At 42.2% G+C, this 15,336-nt stretch overlaps 1 protein-coding gene across 7 annotated transcripts in view; it reads left to right on the top strand.

Moving 5' to 3' along the window:
- ARMH4 (armadillo like helical domain containing 4) overlaps window positions 1-15,336 on the top strand; it is a 116,023-nt gene that overhangs the window by 24,935 nt on the left and 75,752 nt on the right. For 6 of the 7 annotated variants that reach the window (XM_067554858.1, XM_067554862.1, XM_067554859.1 and 3 more), the window contains exon 5: window positions 14,796-15,035. In XM_067554858.1, coding sequence (XP_067410959.1) covers window positions 14,796-15,035 — 240 coding nt within the window. Of the gene's footprint in view, window positions 1-9,599; window positions 9,689-14,795; window positions 15,036-15,336 lie in introns of those variants that run through there. The other variant, XM_067554864.1, reaches the window with a different exon arrangement.

Genomic DNA, 15,336 nt, shown 5'->3' with positions numbered 1-15,336 from the left:
AATGGATTAAAATCTGCTCCCTTAGAGCCCTGCGAGCTCATTAAAAATTTAAATGAGGTTGCAGGGGTGTAAATAGGAAGGGAATTTGGCCGAGGGAGGTTAACTAGTTCCACCAAACCTTTTGGAAGTCAGAAAAAATTGGCAAGATCCAAATGATTTAAAACAAAACAGATGAAATGGATTAATTATTAAAAGACTGTAGACAGATTTTTCATTGCTCCCTATTTATTAATGCTACTTAGAAATGGGAACTACAGTCCTTTGACACGTGCTTGGCCTCTGCATCCTCTTCAGCTTTTGTCAGCAGATAGCAACACCTCCCCGATTCATCTCCTTTTTTGCGGTATCTTGTTTCAAGATCTTGCAGCTGAAAAAGAGAGAGAACTTCTTTAACAAAACATTGCATCAAAACAAAGGTTTGTATTTTTTCCCAGATCAGAGTTTTGGGATTTTTTGTTTCTTGTTTTTTTCCCCGTCATGAATGTGACTAAAGACAATATGTCTGCTGGGGGTAAACCCAGCAGTGCCTCATTTCACTTAGCGAGTTATGCAGGATGTGAGAGGATGTCCCAGGTTTAGTTAAGAACATAAGAAGAGCCATCCTGGGTCAAACCAATAGTCTATCTAGTCTAGTATCTGGTCTTCTGATAGTGACTAATGCCAGGTGCTTCAGAGGGAAGGAATAGAACAGGGCAATCATTGAGTGATCCATCCCCAGTCATCTACTCCTAGCTTCTGACAGTCAGTGGCTTAGGGGCACCCAGAGCATGGGATTGAATCCCTGACCATCCCGCCTAATACCATTGATGGACCTATCCTCCATGAACTGATCTAATTCTTTTTTGAACCCAGTTATAGTTCTGGCCTTCACAACATCTCCTGGCAATGAGTTCCATGAGTTGACTGTGTGTTGCATGAAGATTTTGATTGTTTTAGACCTGCTGCCTATTAATTTCATTGGGTGACCCCTGGTTCAGGTGTTATGTGAAGGAGTAAATAACACTTCCTTATTCGCTTCTCCACACCTATAGACCTCTATCATGTCTCCCTTAGTAGTCTCTTTTCCAAGCTGAAAAGTGTCAGTCTTTTTAATCTCTCTTCGTAATCTCTCCATACCCCTAATCATTTTTGTTGTCCTTCTCTGCTCCTCTTCCAATTCTAATATACCCTTTTTTTGAGATCAGGCAACCAGAACTTCATGCAGTATTCAAGATGTGGGTGTACTATGAATTTATATAGTGGCATTATGATATTTTCTGTCTTATTAACTATCCCTTTCCTTATGGTTCCCAACATTCTGCTAGCTTTTTTGACTGCCACTGCACAGTGAGAAGATGTTTTCAGAGAACTATCCAAAATGACTCCAAGATCTCTTTCTGAGTGATAACAGCTAATTTAGATGCCATCATTTTGTATGTATAGTTGGAATTATGTTTTCCAATGTGCATTACTTTGCATTTATCAACTTTGAATTTCATGTGCCATTTTGTTGCCTAGTCACCCTGTTTTGTGAGATTCCTTTGTAACTCTTTGCAATCTGCTTTGGACTTAACTGTCTTGAGTAATTTTGTATCTTCCTATTTTGCCCAGCTCACGGTTTATCCCTTTTTCCAGATCATTTATGAATGTGTTGAACAACAGTAGTCCCAATACAGATCCCTGGGGGACACCACTATTTCCCTCTCTCCAAACTGAAAACTGACCATTTATTCTTACCCTTTTTCCTGTCTTTTAACAGTTACTGATCTATAAGAGAACCTTCCCTCTTACCCTATGAGTGCTTACTTTGCTTAAGAGCCTTTAATGAGGGACCTTGTCAAAGGCTTTCTGGAAAGTCCAAGTACACTATATCCATTGGATCAGCCTTGTTCATATGTTTGTTCACCCCCTCAAAGAATTCTAATAGATTGGTGAGGCATGATTTCCCTTTAGAAAAGCCGTATTGGCTCTCCCCCAACACATTTTTTAATCTGTCTGATAATTCTGTTCTTTATTTTAGTTTCGACCAATTTGCCTGGTACTGAAGTTAGGCATACTGGCCTATAATTGCCAGGATCACCTCTGGAGCCTTTTAAAAAAATGTGTCATGTTAGCTATTCTCAAGTCATCTGGTACAAAAGCTGATTTAAGTAATCAGTTACATAGCACAGTTAGTAGTTCTGCAATTTCATATTTGAGTTCTTTCAGAACTCTTGGGAGGATACCATCTGGTCCTGGTGACTTATTACTGTTTAATTTATCAATTTGTTCCAAAACCATCTCTATTGACACCTCAGTCTGGGACAATTCCTCAGATCTGTCAGCTAAAAAGAATAGCCCAGGTTTGGGATCTCCCTTACATTCTCTGCAGCGAAGACTGATGCAGAGAATTAATTTAGCTTCTCTACAATGGCCTTATCTGCCTTGAGTACTTCTTTATCATCTTGATCGTCCAGTGGCCCCAGTAATTGTTTGGCAGATTTCTTGCTTCTGATGTACTTAAAATTTTTGCTGCTGTAGTTTTTGAGTCTCTTGTTAGTTGCTCTTCAAATTCTTTTTTGGCCTGCCTAATTTACTTTTACACGTCCCTTGCCAGAGTTTATGCTCCTTTCTATTTTCCCCAGTAGCATCTGACTTCTGATTTTTAAAGGATCCCGTTTTGCCTCTAACCACTTCTTTTACTTTGTTGTTTAGCCATGGTGGGACTTTTCTGGTCCTCTAACTATGTTTTTTTAATTTGTGGTATACATTTAATTTGAGCCTCTATGATGGTGTTTTTAAAAAGTTTCCAGGCGGCTTGCGGACATTTTATTTTTGTGAAATTTCCATTTATCTAGCTTCCTCATTTTTATGGAGTTCCCCTTTAAATACTATTATGATGGGCTTCTTTAGTATTACCCCCCGCCTTCCCAAGGATGTTAAATTTAATTATATTATGGTGACTATTACTGAGGGATTCATCTATGTTGACTTCTTGGACCAGATCCTGTGCTCCACTTAGGACTAAATCAAGATGTAGGTTCCAGGACTAGCTCCTCCAAGAAGCAGTCATTTATGGTGTCTAGAAACTTTATTTCTTCACCCCGTCCTGAGATGATGATGTGTACCCAATCAATATGGAGATAGCTGAAATCCCCAATTATTATTGAATTTTCTATTTTTATAGCCGCTCTCATTTCCCGGAGCATTTCAGAATCGTCATCATCATCCTGGTCAGGTAGTCTGTAATATATTCCTACTGCTATATTCTTGTTGTTCAAGCATGAAATTTTTATCCATAGAAATTCTATAGTACAGTTTGAGTCATTTAAAACTTTTACTATATTTGACTCTAGGCTTTCTTTCACATATAGTGCCACTCCTCCAACAGTACAACCTACTCTATCATTCCTATATACTTTGTACCCTGGTATTACCATGTCTCATTGATTATCATTGTTCCACCAAGTTTCTGTGAAGCCTGTTATATCAATGTCCTCATTTAATACCAGGCACTCAAGTTCACCCATCTTAGTATTTAGACTTCTAGCATTTGTATACAAGCACTTATATAATGGCAGACGGCTAAAAAGTGACAAATTTTATGATGTAATTGAATGGGATTGTTTTTCATTTGAGTAAAACAGCGAGAGTTCTGTGGCACCTTAAAGACTAACAAATTTATTTGGGCATAAGCTTTCGTGGGCAGAAACCCACTTCATCGGATGTGTGAAGTGAAAACTTCAGTTTGGTAGGTATATATACTGTGTGTGTGTGTGCATCCGACAAAATGGGTTTCTGTCCATGAAAGCTTATGTCCAAATTAATTTGTTAGTCTTTAAGGTGCCACAGAACTCTTGATGGTCTGCTAAAAACAGACTAACACGGCTACCCCTCTGGATTTCATTTGAGTGTTTCTCTTCAGTTCCTACCTGTATCTTATCAGCTTCTAGCCTCTCCTCTTTACCAGGATATAGAGAATCCCAGTTTAATAGAACCTCCCCTATTGGATGGCTGTGTCTGAACCATGTGCTCCTTCACACCTGTCGGATTTCCCCCAGCTCTTAGTTTAAAAACTTCTCTACAAACATTTTAATTTTATATGCCAGCAATCTGGTTGCTTTTTTGGTTTAGGTGGTGTCTCTCCTTCCTGTATAGGCTCCTTCCTGAATAGGTCCCCCAGTTCCTAATAAGCCTAAACCCCTCCTCCCTACACCATCATCTCATCCATGAATTGAGACCCTGCAGTTCTGCCTGTCTAACTGGCCCTGTGCATGGAACTGGAAGCATTTCAAAGAATGCTATCAAGGAGATCCTAGACTTCAACGTTTTACCTAGCAGCCTAAATTTGGCCTCCAGGACCTCTCTCCTACTTTTCCCTATGTCCTTGGTATCTATGTGTATGTGACAAGATGGAGTAGGTCTAGAGGCCCCCTGCTAGAGGCCTCAGCATCCTGCCACGCCCCATCCCAGAGAGGAGCAGAAGGGAAGTCTTCCCAGCAGCTTAGAGTGGTTGCAGGGGAAGCAGCAATCAGAAGGGCTGCAGGAGCGCCCAATCAGGAGACAGGAGGGCCATATAAAAAAGGGCTGCAGCAACAGGAAAGAGTCAGTTGCTGCCTGGAGCTGGAAGAGAGAGGACTGGACTCCTGGCTGGCTGGAAGGAAGAGCAGCAGGACCATGGACAGCTCTGTGCAAGCAAGGTCTGAGCCCGGAACCTCACCAGACCAAGTGAGGGTACTGTGATGGGCCCTGTTGGGCTGTTATAGAAGACAGTGCCCTCAGGGAGGAAGTCCTAGGGGTATGGCTCCATACCAGGGGTGGGCAAAGGTAAAGACTGTATACTCCGGAAGGGGTCTGCTTTATTTCACCTACAGACAGTGTGTGACTGAGTAACTGATGAGCGGCCGAGGAAACCATCGACCGGTGGGGAGAGGGGAACTTGTGAGGTGTGGGTGCCACCCCGTTACCAGAAATGGAGAAACAGCAGGCTCAGACCCGACCAGAAGGGGGTGCTCATGAGGCAGGTGCAGATCCCTTTAGTGTATGATGATCACCTGTTCCTTCTCAGCATTGCACATAAGCCTATCTAGATGTCTCGAGATCTAGAACATGATCTAGCAATTAAAGATTCATCATTTCTAGGTGAACCGCTAGCACAAAATGTTTAAAATACTAATTTCTGGTTCTTAACTTAGCTATTAATTGTTAACACCTCACTCCAGCCATCCCAGCTGTAACAGATACATCAGAAACCCTGATAAGGAATCTCTGAGCCCTCTCTACTTCCTGTGACACAGTGTGTATTTTAATTTATCATCTTATTCCAAAACCACCTCTGTTGACACCTCAGTTTGGGACAGTTCTTCAGATTTCTCACCTAAAAAAAAAAAAATGGCTCAGGTGTGGGGATCTCCCTCATATCCTTTGCAGTGAAGTCCGCCACAGAGAATTCATTTAGCTTCTTCACAATTGCCTTGTCTTCCTTGAGTGTTCTGTTAGCACCTTGATTGTCCATTGGCCCCACTGATAGTTTGGTAGGCTTCCTGCTTCTGATGTACTTAAAACAAAATTTTGCTGTTTGTTTTTGGGTCTTCAGCTAGTTGCTTTTCTGATTCTTTCTTTATACTTGATTTGCCAGAGCTTATGCTCCTTTCTGTTTTCATCAGCAGGATTTGACTTCCAATTTTTAGAGGATGTTTCTACTCTGGGTAGTTATCCAAGACCAACAGGGATAAGTTTGGCAGGCTGACTTTATTAACATGCCAATCATAGTATTGCCAACCCCTCTTATCAAGAGATAAAAATCAGAGTGCTGGGAGGAGGAAGAGTTCCTTTCTGAAACTTGAAGGCTCAGACTATCCTGTCACATGGGGAATAGGGATCCCAACACTGATTGCTTTACATTGGAGCTTTGGGTGATGAAGACCACAATCTCCTTGGTGTGAGTAGCTTTAACTCTTACACAAGGGTTGATCCTGCTTTGAGCAGGGGTTGGACTAGATGACCTTCTGAGGTGCCTTCCAACCCTAATCTTCTAAGATTCTGTGAAGTATCAGAACTGTCACCACTCCTTTATCTATCATCTTCTTAGGAGAGGAAAAGTAAGACATCCTGCCCCAATGCATTACAAGGTGACATTCCTGAGCCAAGTCACACTTCCTTTCAAGATGTACCAGGGCTGAGTGTTAGACTTCTGGGGTGTTGTCTTCATTCTAGCCATGTCCTGTTTTTCAGAAGGAAAAGAAACCCAATCTTTTTCCTCTCTCCATGTTACAAATCCTCAAATAGTTTGGACCTTGCAGCATTAATGAATAGTCATTTAATTATTTTATGTTATGCATGAAACTGCTTCTTCTCACTTATATTTTTTTTTTAGGAAGTCCAAGCGTCATTAGTTTTAGCTCTTCTGATCCAGCTGTCTGTTCTTGCTCTGTTCCCACTTTGCTGTGTATATTTAGCTAACTGAGAGATTGTGTTTTGACATTCCACCTGAATCATGTGGAGCAGGTGGAACAGCACGTTGTCATTCACCTGTCACTGCATCTTTTACCTGCTTCAGTGACTTATTGATCTCCTGTTCCTGCATCTCTGAGGTTGTTTATCCCAGTCTCCAGGAATCATTCTAACTTTCACCCCTCCTTCCTTTTAATTTCCTTTGTGTAATAGTAAAAGGGAACTCCTTCTTTATGGGGATCCTTCACCTTCTCAGGTTACTCTTCTGGCTCAACCAGAAGCCTGGCCTCAGTGGGAGATCTATCATTCCATCCCTTCATTCTGTCCGCATCTTTTCTATAGTCCCCTCTGCCTTGAATGGTCCCTTGATATATACATTATAACTTCTTATTCTAAACAATCTGTTCAAACCTTGTATTTAGCTGTGATCCTCTGAGTAAGTTTCCCAGACCTGACGAAGAGCTCTGTGTAAGCTCAAAAGCTTGCCTGTCAAAAACAGAAGCTGCTCCAATGGAAGATATTACCTCACCCATCGTGTCTCCTTAGCCCTCCCTGCCCAGTGTGCAGGCAATTTGAATAACGCTGCTGAAAATGCAGTTCATTAGAATAACAAGGTGAGTGAGGTAATATCTTTTATTGGACCAGCTTCTGTTGGTGAGAGAGAACAGCTTTTGAGTTCCCACGGAGCTCTACGTTAGGTCATATTTCTGATCATACTATAAAGCAAAGCCCAGCTTCTCTGGTTGCATAATTTGCATTGCTCTCCCTTTGTGTCAGCTATTTCAAAAGATCATTAGTGCATCAGATTGGAGATGAGCAAGAATCCAAACACAATATCTTCATCCCTTCAGACTTTTGGGAAGTGGATTGGGCTCAGAATCCAAATATCTCCTCTGCCCATCTGTATTTTTGATCTCTTAGAGCCCTCTGCTGGTGAATTACTTCTATATTCATCCTTTATGCTGTCAGAAACTTTAAAGACCACTCAGAAAATCTGTATCTTTGAGTGTATATACTGTATGGACTCAGGTTTGTTCTCAGTGAACTGAGACTGAAGACTTTCTAAAGCTCATCAGCTGATTTTTCCTGTATTTGATCCTGGAAGTTGCTTAAAATTCAGCTCCAGTGCGGTGTACCTGGAAAATAAATTCTCCCATGTGCAGTCTTCTTTCTGCAGAAAAGCCTATTTTGCCATAGTGTAATCTCCCTTGTTTCACACCAGTCAGATGAGAAGGTTTGGGGATACTGTGTCTTTGGGACATTTAAAATCATGACCACATAATTTTGCCCCAAATTGCCAAGTCATTGACATGCACTCTGTATTTTCCATTATACAGAATTGCTCATTATTATGGGCCAGGTCCTGGGCGGTGCTGAAAGGTGCCTGTGAAATGCTGACCACATTAGGCACCCATGGTCCCTTTTGGGTCTTGGCCCAACAATATTGGTGCATATCTGAGACTGTCTTCTTTTCTGCCAGCCATCTCATCCCTGCTTGATTCTGCCAGCACTCACAAGTGATTATTTCCAGCATAGCTTTTGGGAAATGTCAGACAGCAACATTACCAAGTGAATCATGCAGGAGCAGCAGATAAATAATAAAGAGAGTGATCCTAAAAGGACCCTAACATCTTAGTAATTATCAGTGATGGCAAAGGCAGTGCAGGAAAAGAACCTGATAATTAAATCAGGGTTTGGCTTAAAGAAAGTTTGGCAAAGAATTTAAATTCAGCTAGACTGTTTCCTGAAAACAAAATGTAGAGTGAGACACTATGGACCAGATTCTACCCTCGTTTACACAATCCTGTTGATAGTAGCTCCATAGGTGTGACTGCAGACTGAATTTGCAGCATAGACTTTAACCAACTCCATGCAAGACCTACAGTGTTAGGATTGTGCCTTGCCCAGCACGGATGTACAAAGGATGAAAACTATGGAGGGGCCAGGCATAATGTCATCAGTGAGGGTAGGCACTCCTTTCTTTGCTTTGCTGCTGGTGCTTGGTGCCTGGAAGGGCATAGGGTTAGGGTCAGGTCATGCCCATGTCCTCACTTGCAGAAAAGCCAATTGTCTGAGCTGCTGGGGGGTTACGTGCTCGATTTCCCATGGGAATTCGGGCTGAGTCCAAAGCACTGCTCCTTCAGTGCAGACCTCTTTGCAACATCGGTCTGGCCCATAATGTGTTTGTGTAGTAATCAAGAGCTGTAGACACGCAGATGGAGGCTCATGACGAGAGATGGGACACAGAGATTTGACAAAAACAGCTTGAAAAAAGTGCACTGACTTACATTCCCTGCACCCAGTTTGATTTCAAGTAGGGTTGCATAGATCAGCGCAAAATCTGATCCACTCTTGACATATTTTAGCCAACCTGTACTGGAAATGTAGCATTTCATTCAGATTCCTAACTTTCCTCACCCTGTGGGTGATGGATCACAGTTTGCACTGTACAGAAGCACTCTTCAACATGGACCAGCCTCCTAATACTTCCGCCGAATGCTTCAGTTTTTCTTTCCCTTTTTGGACACGTTAACACAATATCGCACTGTGCAGTAGTTGTCCCATATTTCTGATCTCTGTTCACAGTGGTCATTTCAGTTTGAAGGATGCTTTGCTGAATGTGCATGTGAGATAGTACTTTGGCTTGAGCCACATTGCTTTAGAATGTCACATGAATAGTACGTTTGTCAGCTTGCAATTCTGATTAGTTACAGAATACTCGGACACCCATCAGATTCTCCTAGGTGTTCAGATACCATGGTGATGGGCACAATATAAAAACACAGATTGAGCGATTATAGAGAGGCATAACGATGACAAGTACCAGTCATTCTTTGGCAGTGCCGTCTGTTGCTGTTTGTATACAGTGCTGCTTGAGTGTACAAGGAAGTGCTTAATGAGTGGCAGTGAATAGGGCACAGAACAGTTCCTAAATCTATGGTGCAGCACAGAGAGAATGGCAATTTGGGTACTGCCCTATAATTCTTTTTTAATTAATTTTAATTCACAATTTAGGCAAATGAGTTTTTCTCCTTCTAATTAAATAATATTACTGCTCAGGGTAGCACAAGATATTTCTTCTCTGTTATAAATCTGACAAATGGCTGTTTCTTAAATCTTCTGGATAGTGAAAATGTTAGCAAATAGTAATGGCAAACTCTGAAGACTGATATCTTCTTCCTTGAAAGTTTTCTTGAAGTAAAAATGAAGGGCTGAATTCCTGCTGGTGTGACTCCAGTGACTTCAGCAGAGATACAAGGATGGATGTGGTCCAAGGCTTTGATACAGAAAGTGTACTGAGGAACCCTTCCTCCCCACCCAGTGCCTTCCATCTCATTTCTGTCCTTTTCACCATGGTCACGGCACGGGGGTGGGAAATCTGACACAGTACCTAGCACAATGGGTTCTTGGTCCTTGATGAGGGCTTCTAGGCAATATTACTACTATACAAGTGAGGTTTGTTTCTGTTAGGAATCTGCCTGACTTTTGTAGTGACCTAAAATCCCTGAAAATAATAAGGAAAATGGATGATGTTGAAGTGTGAAACTTGAGTGAGCATTCAGCCCATCCTGGGACCTGGACAGGTCCTAGGGTGACCAGATGGCAAATGTAAAAAATTGGGACGGGACGGGGGGAATGCGGCAGGTAATAGGTGCCTATATGAGACACAGCCCTAAATATCAGGACTATAAAATCTGGACAACTGGTCACCCTAGCAGGTCCAGTCTCCTATGGTCTCAGACCACAGCACCAGCTATTCCATAGCACAAAACTGCCTCTTCCTCCGTGAACTACCTGTGTACTTCCCAGCACTGCACCTGCAACACTTTCTGTGCATGTCTGGCACAAACGCAACTGGGATCTTTTATCTATATGACCCTGGCCATTCTCTGACCGCTCCGCTAACTGCTGAGTGCAGAGCTGTGGCCTTTGCATGCGCCACAGAAAACTCGGTGGGAAAGAGAGAAGTGCTTGCACTTTTTTCTGTGCTGCACAATGCTGCAGGGTTTTGTGCAGTTCTATAAGGTAAAATTATCTTTGTTTTTAACCATAACATAAAGGCTGCTTGCCACCAGGAAACAAGTCCCTGGTAAATTTACCACAATACTGCTAATAGAGCAACCTCTGGCAAGTTACAGTTACAGTTTCTGGTGCCCAGTAATGTAACTGGGGACCCTAGGTGCTCAGATAAGTATTTAGATGCTTATCTAAACCTCTCCATATCCAGACATTCTGCCATCACTGGTTCTAATTTCCAGTTTTGAAAAAGTTCTAAAGGTTGTCAGGTGCTTAATGGAATAACTGGGACATGAACTGTGGTGTATTACACCCCGTACTCTCAACACGCCTGCTGCTCATCAGCTATTCTGTATCGCTGCCCCAGCTAGTAATTCTCAGCAGCCAGTTAAGTTCCTTTAGGGGTTTTTTCTGCCTATTTTTAAAGTCTTCTAAAATAACAAATTTTATAGATCAAATCCTGCTGTTCTTCCTTGAGCAAGGTGCCTCCTGAAGTCAATGGAAGTTTTGCCTATCAAAGAGGGGCAGGGTTTTTATTTTTTCAGTGTCATATGTACACACACGAGCCCATATTCTGTCCTCCAATACACGTGCACTGCTTCTCTTTATTTCAGTGGAAGCTGTGAATGCGTACTGCCATTATAAGCTATTTGGGGCAGAGACCACCTTTGTGTTATGTGTGTGTACAGTGCCCAGCAAAATGGGGCTGTGATGATCCCTCATCTGAGCTTGCACATGCCACAGCAGTACAAATAATCAACTAACGAACTGAGAGGCAGGAAGTTTAAAAACATAGCCCTAACTTTGTAAGCTAGTGTATAAATGGCATGAAGATATAGCTGCGAAAGGCGGATACAAATAAAAACGTAATCCTAATGTGTGGGCATCTGTCTGTCTTAGCAAGGAAGAGAAAATATAGGACCTCCAGTGCTGTAGTTTCTGCGCACCTCACAATCTCTAATGTATTTATTCTCACAACCCTTCTGTGAGGTGGGGAAATGCCATTATCCCGATTTTATAGATTGGGAACTGAGGCACAAAGAGGCTAAGTGACTTGCCCAGGGTCACACGGGAAATCTCTGGCAGAGCAGGGAATTGAATCCATATCACTCAAGTGCTAAGCTAGCGTCCTAACCACTGGGCCATCCTTCCCCTCATATTGAGCTCTTCTTTGTTGCAAGCAGAATCTGGAAAAGATTTAGGGCCAAAATTCACTACTTTTACATATGCCAGCACCCGGTAAAATTCACCATGAACTGCTGGCACATGGGCAGCTCCAGCACACTCCATTAGTCTGTTGATCTCTGTGGCTTCTATCCTAGGCCCTTTCAACTTCTTTTCTTTTACCCCTGGCTCTGTCAGAGGCCTGGGGTGCCCAATGGTGTACATTAGTGCAGGAAAACATCATTTTGTGATGATTGCTGTGGCGTGGTTTGCTCACTGGAATACTCTGGGTTTAGGCTGTGGCAACATTTGCCCCTGAATTCTGGTCTGTGGGAGCATCCAGTCTGATGTGTGGATTGTCTGTCTGTCAGTCTCCTCTTGCTTTTTTGCCTTCCTTCTTCCATCCCAGCATTTGCAAAATACTGTTTGGAAGGAGCACTTCCTCACAGTGACTGGCAGGTGGCGCTCTGCACTACTCTCACGAGCGCTGATCCGTTTCACTAAGGAACACTGGACCTTTGGCATCTGGATAGGGAGATTGTAAAGCTCTTTTTTAGACTGTGAACTTGCGGCAAAGGGTAGAGGAAAGAGGGGGTGCAGAGTTCAAGAGCCATCTAGCTGTCCAATAGGGATTTTTACCAGTGATTATGCTGGAAGGATTGTATAACCTTGATCTTTGTGGTGTGATCACGCTGTGATCATCACAGCTTAGTGACCATGTTCCTCTTTAACAGCTCTCAGGCCAAGATTTTCAGAAATGACTAGTGATTCTGCACAGCTTCAGATGCTTTCCAGGAGCATGATTTTCAGAAGTGCTGAGTACCTGCCCTTTGAAAGGTGTCTCAGGTTGGGCTCCCCAAAATCACTAGTCAGTTTGAAAAATCTCAGCCCTAATCTTTTTCAGTTGAGTTCCAACCTGTATTTCTTCATCTGCAGCCCAGCTCTCCCAATCCTCCTTCAGAGCTAGGGGGAACTCTGCTAACATTCAGTTTTCTGCTGGTTTTTATTTTCCCTCTTTCTGTCTTTGCTATGAAAGCTTAGAAATCCAAAGCTGCTACCTTCCTTTATGGCAGCGTTTCTCCTAGCAGAGAACAAAAGACCTATTTTACAACTCTCCTGCAAGCATTTTCCTAGTGACCCACCAGGGATAGGCTCCAGCTCTGTTTATAGAGGCTGTGTGTTTTGGTGTGTGCTCATTTAATATAACAGTGAAAGTTTTTGTAATTGATTTGAAAGGATGGGAAAAGCAGGACAAACCCACCAGGGGAATGAAATACTCCTGCCTTTCTCTTATCAAAGGTAATGAGAATCGAAGGGTGGATGGTGTCCGTTAAGTTCTATTCAATACTCTGCATGGTGTAATTGTTCTTAGGAATGATCTTTTCTTTACAGGTATTGAAAGAGACTATACACCCATGTGTCACAGCCAAACCCAAATAGCATCTCACCTGCATAATATTCCAGAACTGAATAAAACTCCTCAAAGTGAAATTATTTCATTTGAAGAACTGAAAGGCAGTGTAGCCTTTTAAGGCAAATCCCTGATGATAAAAACACTTGTCATGCACCAGTCTTTGATACCAATGCAGCACGGCATGCCGAAGGCTTGTAAATTGTAATGTCATTCTCATCTCTGAAATATAAAGTAGAGGGAGGAACTCAAAAGGCAACGAATTCAAAACTCAGATGTCCTCCCCACAAAGCAACGTCCTTTCCAAAAATTCTTCCGTCTTGTTTAGTAGTTGACTCCTGGATCAGACCTGTTTAAAGTTTAATTGCATCTTGTAGCGGGGTAAAGCAGAGCAGTGTTGAATAACTGCTAAGGCACAACTCTCAATGTCATAAATATTTGAGTTTTCCACTCTTATGTTTTCCCTTATCTTACCTAAGCTGAGCTGCTCCAGCTAACTGCCAAGGCAATAGAAAATGTGAGGCATGACTCTGAACCCAGATGACTCACCTAATAGATGTATCCAAATGGCAAACTAGGATTTTTCCTAGAATGTTTGTTTTTATCATAGGCTGAGGCCCACTGACTGAACTACACCTTCAGATGCACTGCGACAGCATCTTTCACTCTGATTACATCTGCAGAGCAGTTTTTAACAAATCAAAGTGAGCTTTATGTAAATGATAAACTACAGCAATATGTTTTTGTAGACTGGCTTGCAAAACTATTTCTGATCCTTATTTATCAGCTTATTGCCTTTTCAGATGTCCAGCACTCCAGCAACCCGTCCTGAGGTTAAAGGGGGTTACAACTCTTATCACTATCTTAATACTACTGATTCTTTGACAGCTTTCCTTACAACTCAGTGCATCAGATTTTCAGCTGGGGTGAATCAATGTAGCTGATGGAGCTATACCAGTTTACACCAGATGAGGAGCTGGCCTGCTATTTTTGCAATAGTGACTCAAATATATTTTAAAAAATGGAACCCCCTAGAAGTATACTTGCCTAAACAGAGTAACCATGTGAGACTGCTGTAACCCTGGTTCTTCCTTGCTCCATCTTGTACCTGCCGGGATCCTCACTTATTCATAATGTCTAAAATGGGGCTTCCATTCTGCAAACTGATGTTCCAGCACAAATCAGTGGGGCTCCTTGTGGACACATGCATCTGCTTTAGCAGATCTCATTGCAAGATCGAGGCTTTTGACTGACTCTTTTGATCAGGGACTGTGTCTAATTGTGCTGGGAAATAACTCTGCATATGTTTGGGTTCTGTGAAAATATATTAATAATAAACAGAAGCAAATTGTTGCTGTTTTAAAACTTAAAAACTAGGAAAACATTTCTCACTTTAATTGAAAATTGTCAGCACAGGCGCACCTTGGTTGGTCGCTCATGTACGCATGCGCACACACACACTGAGGATATTAAATGAAAACATACTCAATCATTGACACAAGATATCCTTAGAATAAATCTCATTCACTGAGAAGAACCTGATCACAGAACGTAGTTACTTAGCAACTTCAGAAAGCTGATAGCTTTTCCAAATTAACCAATTCCTTGGTGTCTCATACCCTATAGAACAGATACAACCTGGTTCAAATATCAATCTATCTTTTTGAATGAAGGTAATAAACCATTATTCTGGTAGCAAACCCACTTAGTGGAGTCTGACACAGACATATAAATCTTCAGCTTTGCAGGATCTTTTTCCCTGTTGATTTTGTCGTGGTTTCTATTTGTCCAGAGGGTGAGGAGGAGGAGGAGGATGAAGAGGAGGATGAAGAAGAGGATGAGGAGGAAGACCGAGATACAGACTCAATGGAGGAAAGCATGGAGGGTGACACTGAGCTGCCAGGTTTCACTCTTCCTGGTGAGACTTCCCAGGAGCCCATAGCTGGCATAGGAAACTCTGCAGCGCAGCTGGCTGGGGTACCTTACCAAGTTCCAGACACCATTGAATGGGAACAGCAAAACCAGGGGCTTGGTAAGAACAACTTTTGTCTTTCTTTAAGGGCGAGCATTCCTTGTTTTGCATTTTTCACTCAGAAATCCCGTGGCCTGTATACTTAACTCATTCACTAAATCCAGAGTAATTTTACTGTAGTCAATGCAAGTACTCCAGATTGACACTTGTGTAATCAGGATCAGAATCTGGCTTTGTGTCCCCAATCAAATAACATCCCATTTAATGGAGAACCCACTCACTGCACCAGTTCTAGCCCTTTGTGTCCAAAGCCTAGCCATGTATTACTCTGCTGACACACTAGCTAGCTAATCCTAAACAC

The sequence above is a fragment of the Emydura macquarii genome, unplaced genomic scaffold, assembly GCF_026122565.2.
Source record: "Emydura macquarii macquarii isolate MOO-44397 ecotype Brisbane River unplaced genomic scaffold, CSIRO-AGI_Emac_v2 contig_1551, whole genome shotgun sequence".
Taxonomy (NCBI): Eukaryota; Metazoa; Chordata; order Testudines; family Chelidae; genus Emydura; species Emydura macquarii.
Note: the sequence above shows the minus strand (reverse complement) of the source record. Positions and strands in the feature narration are given on the sequence as shown.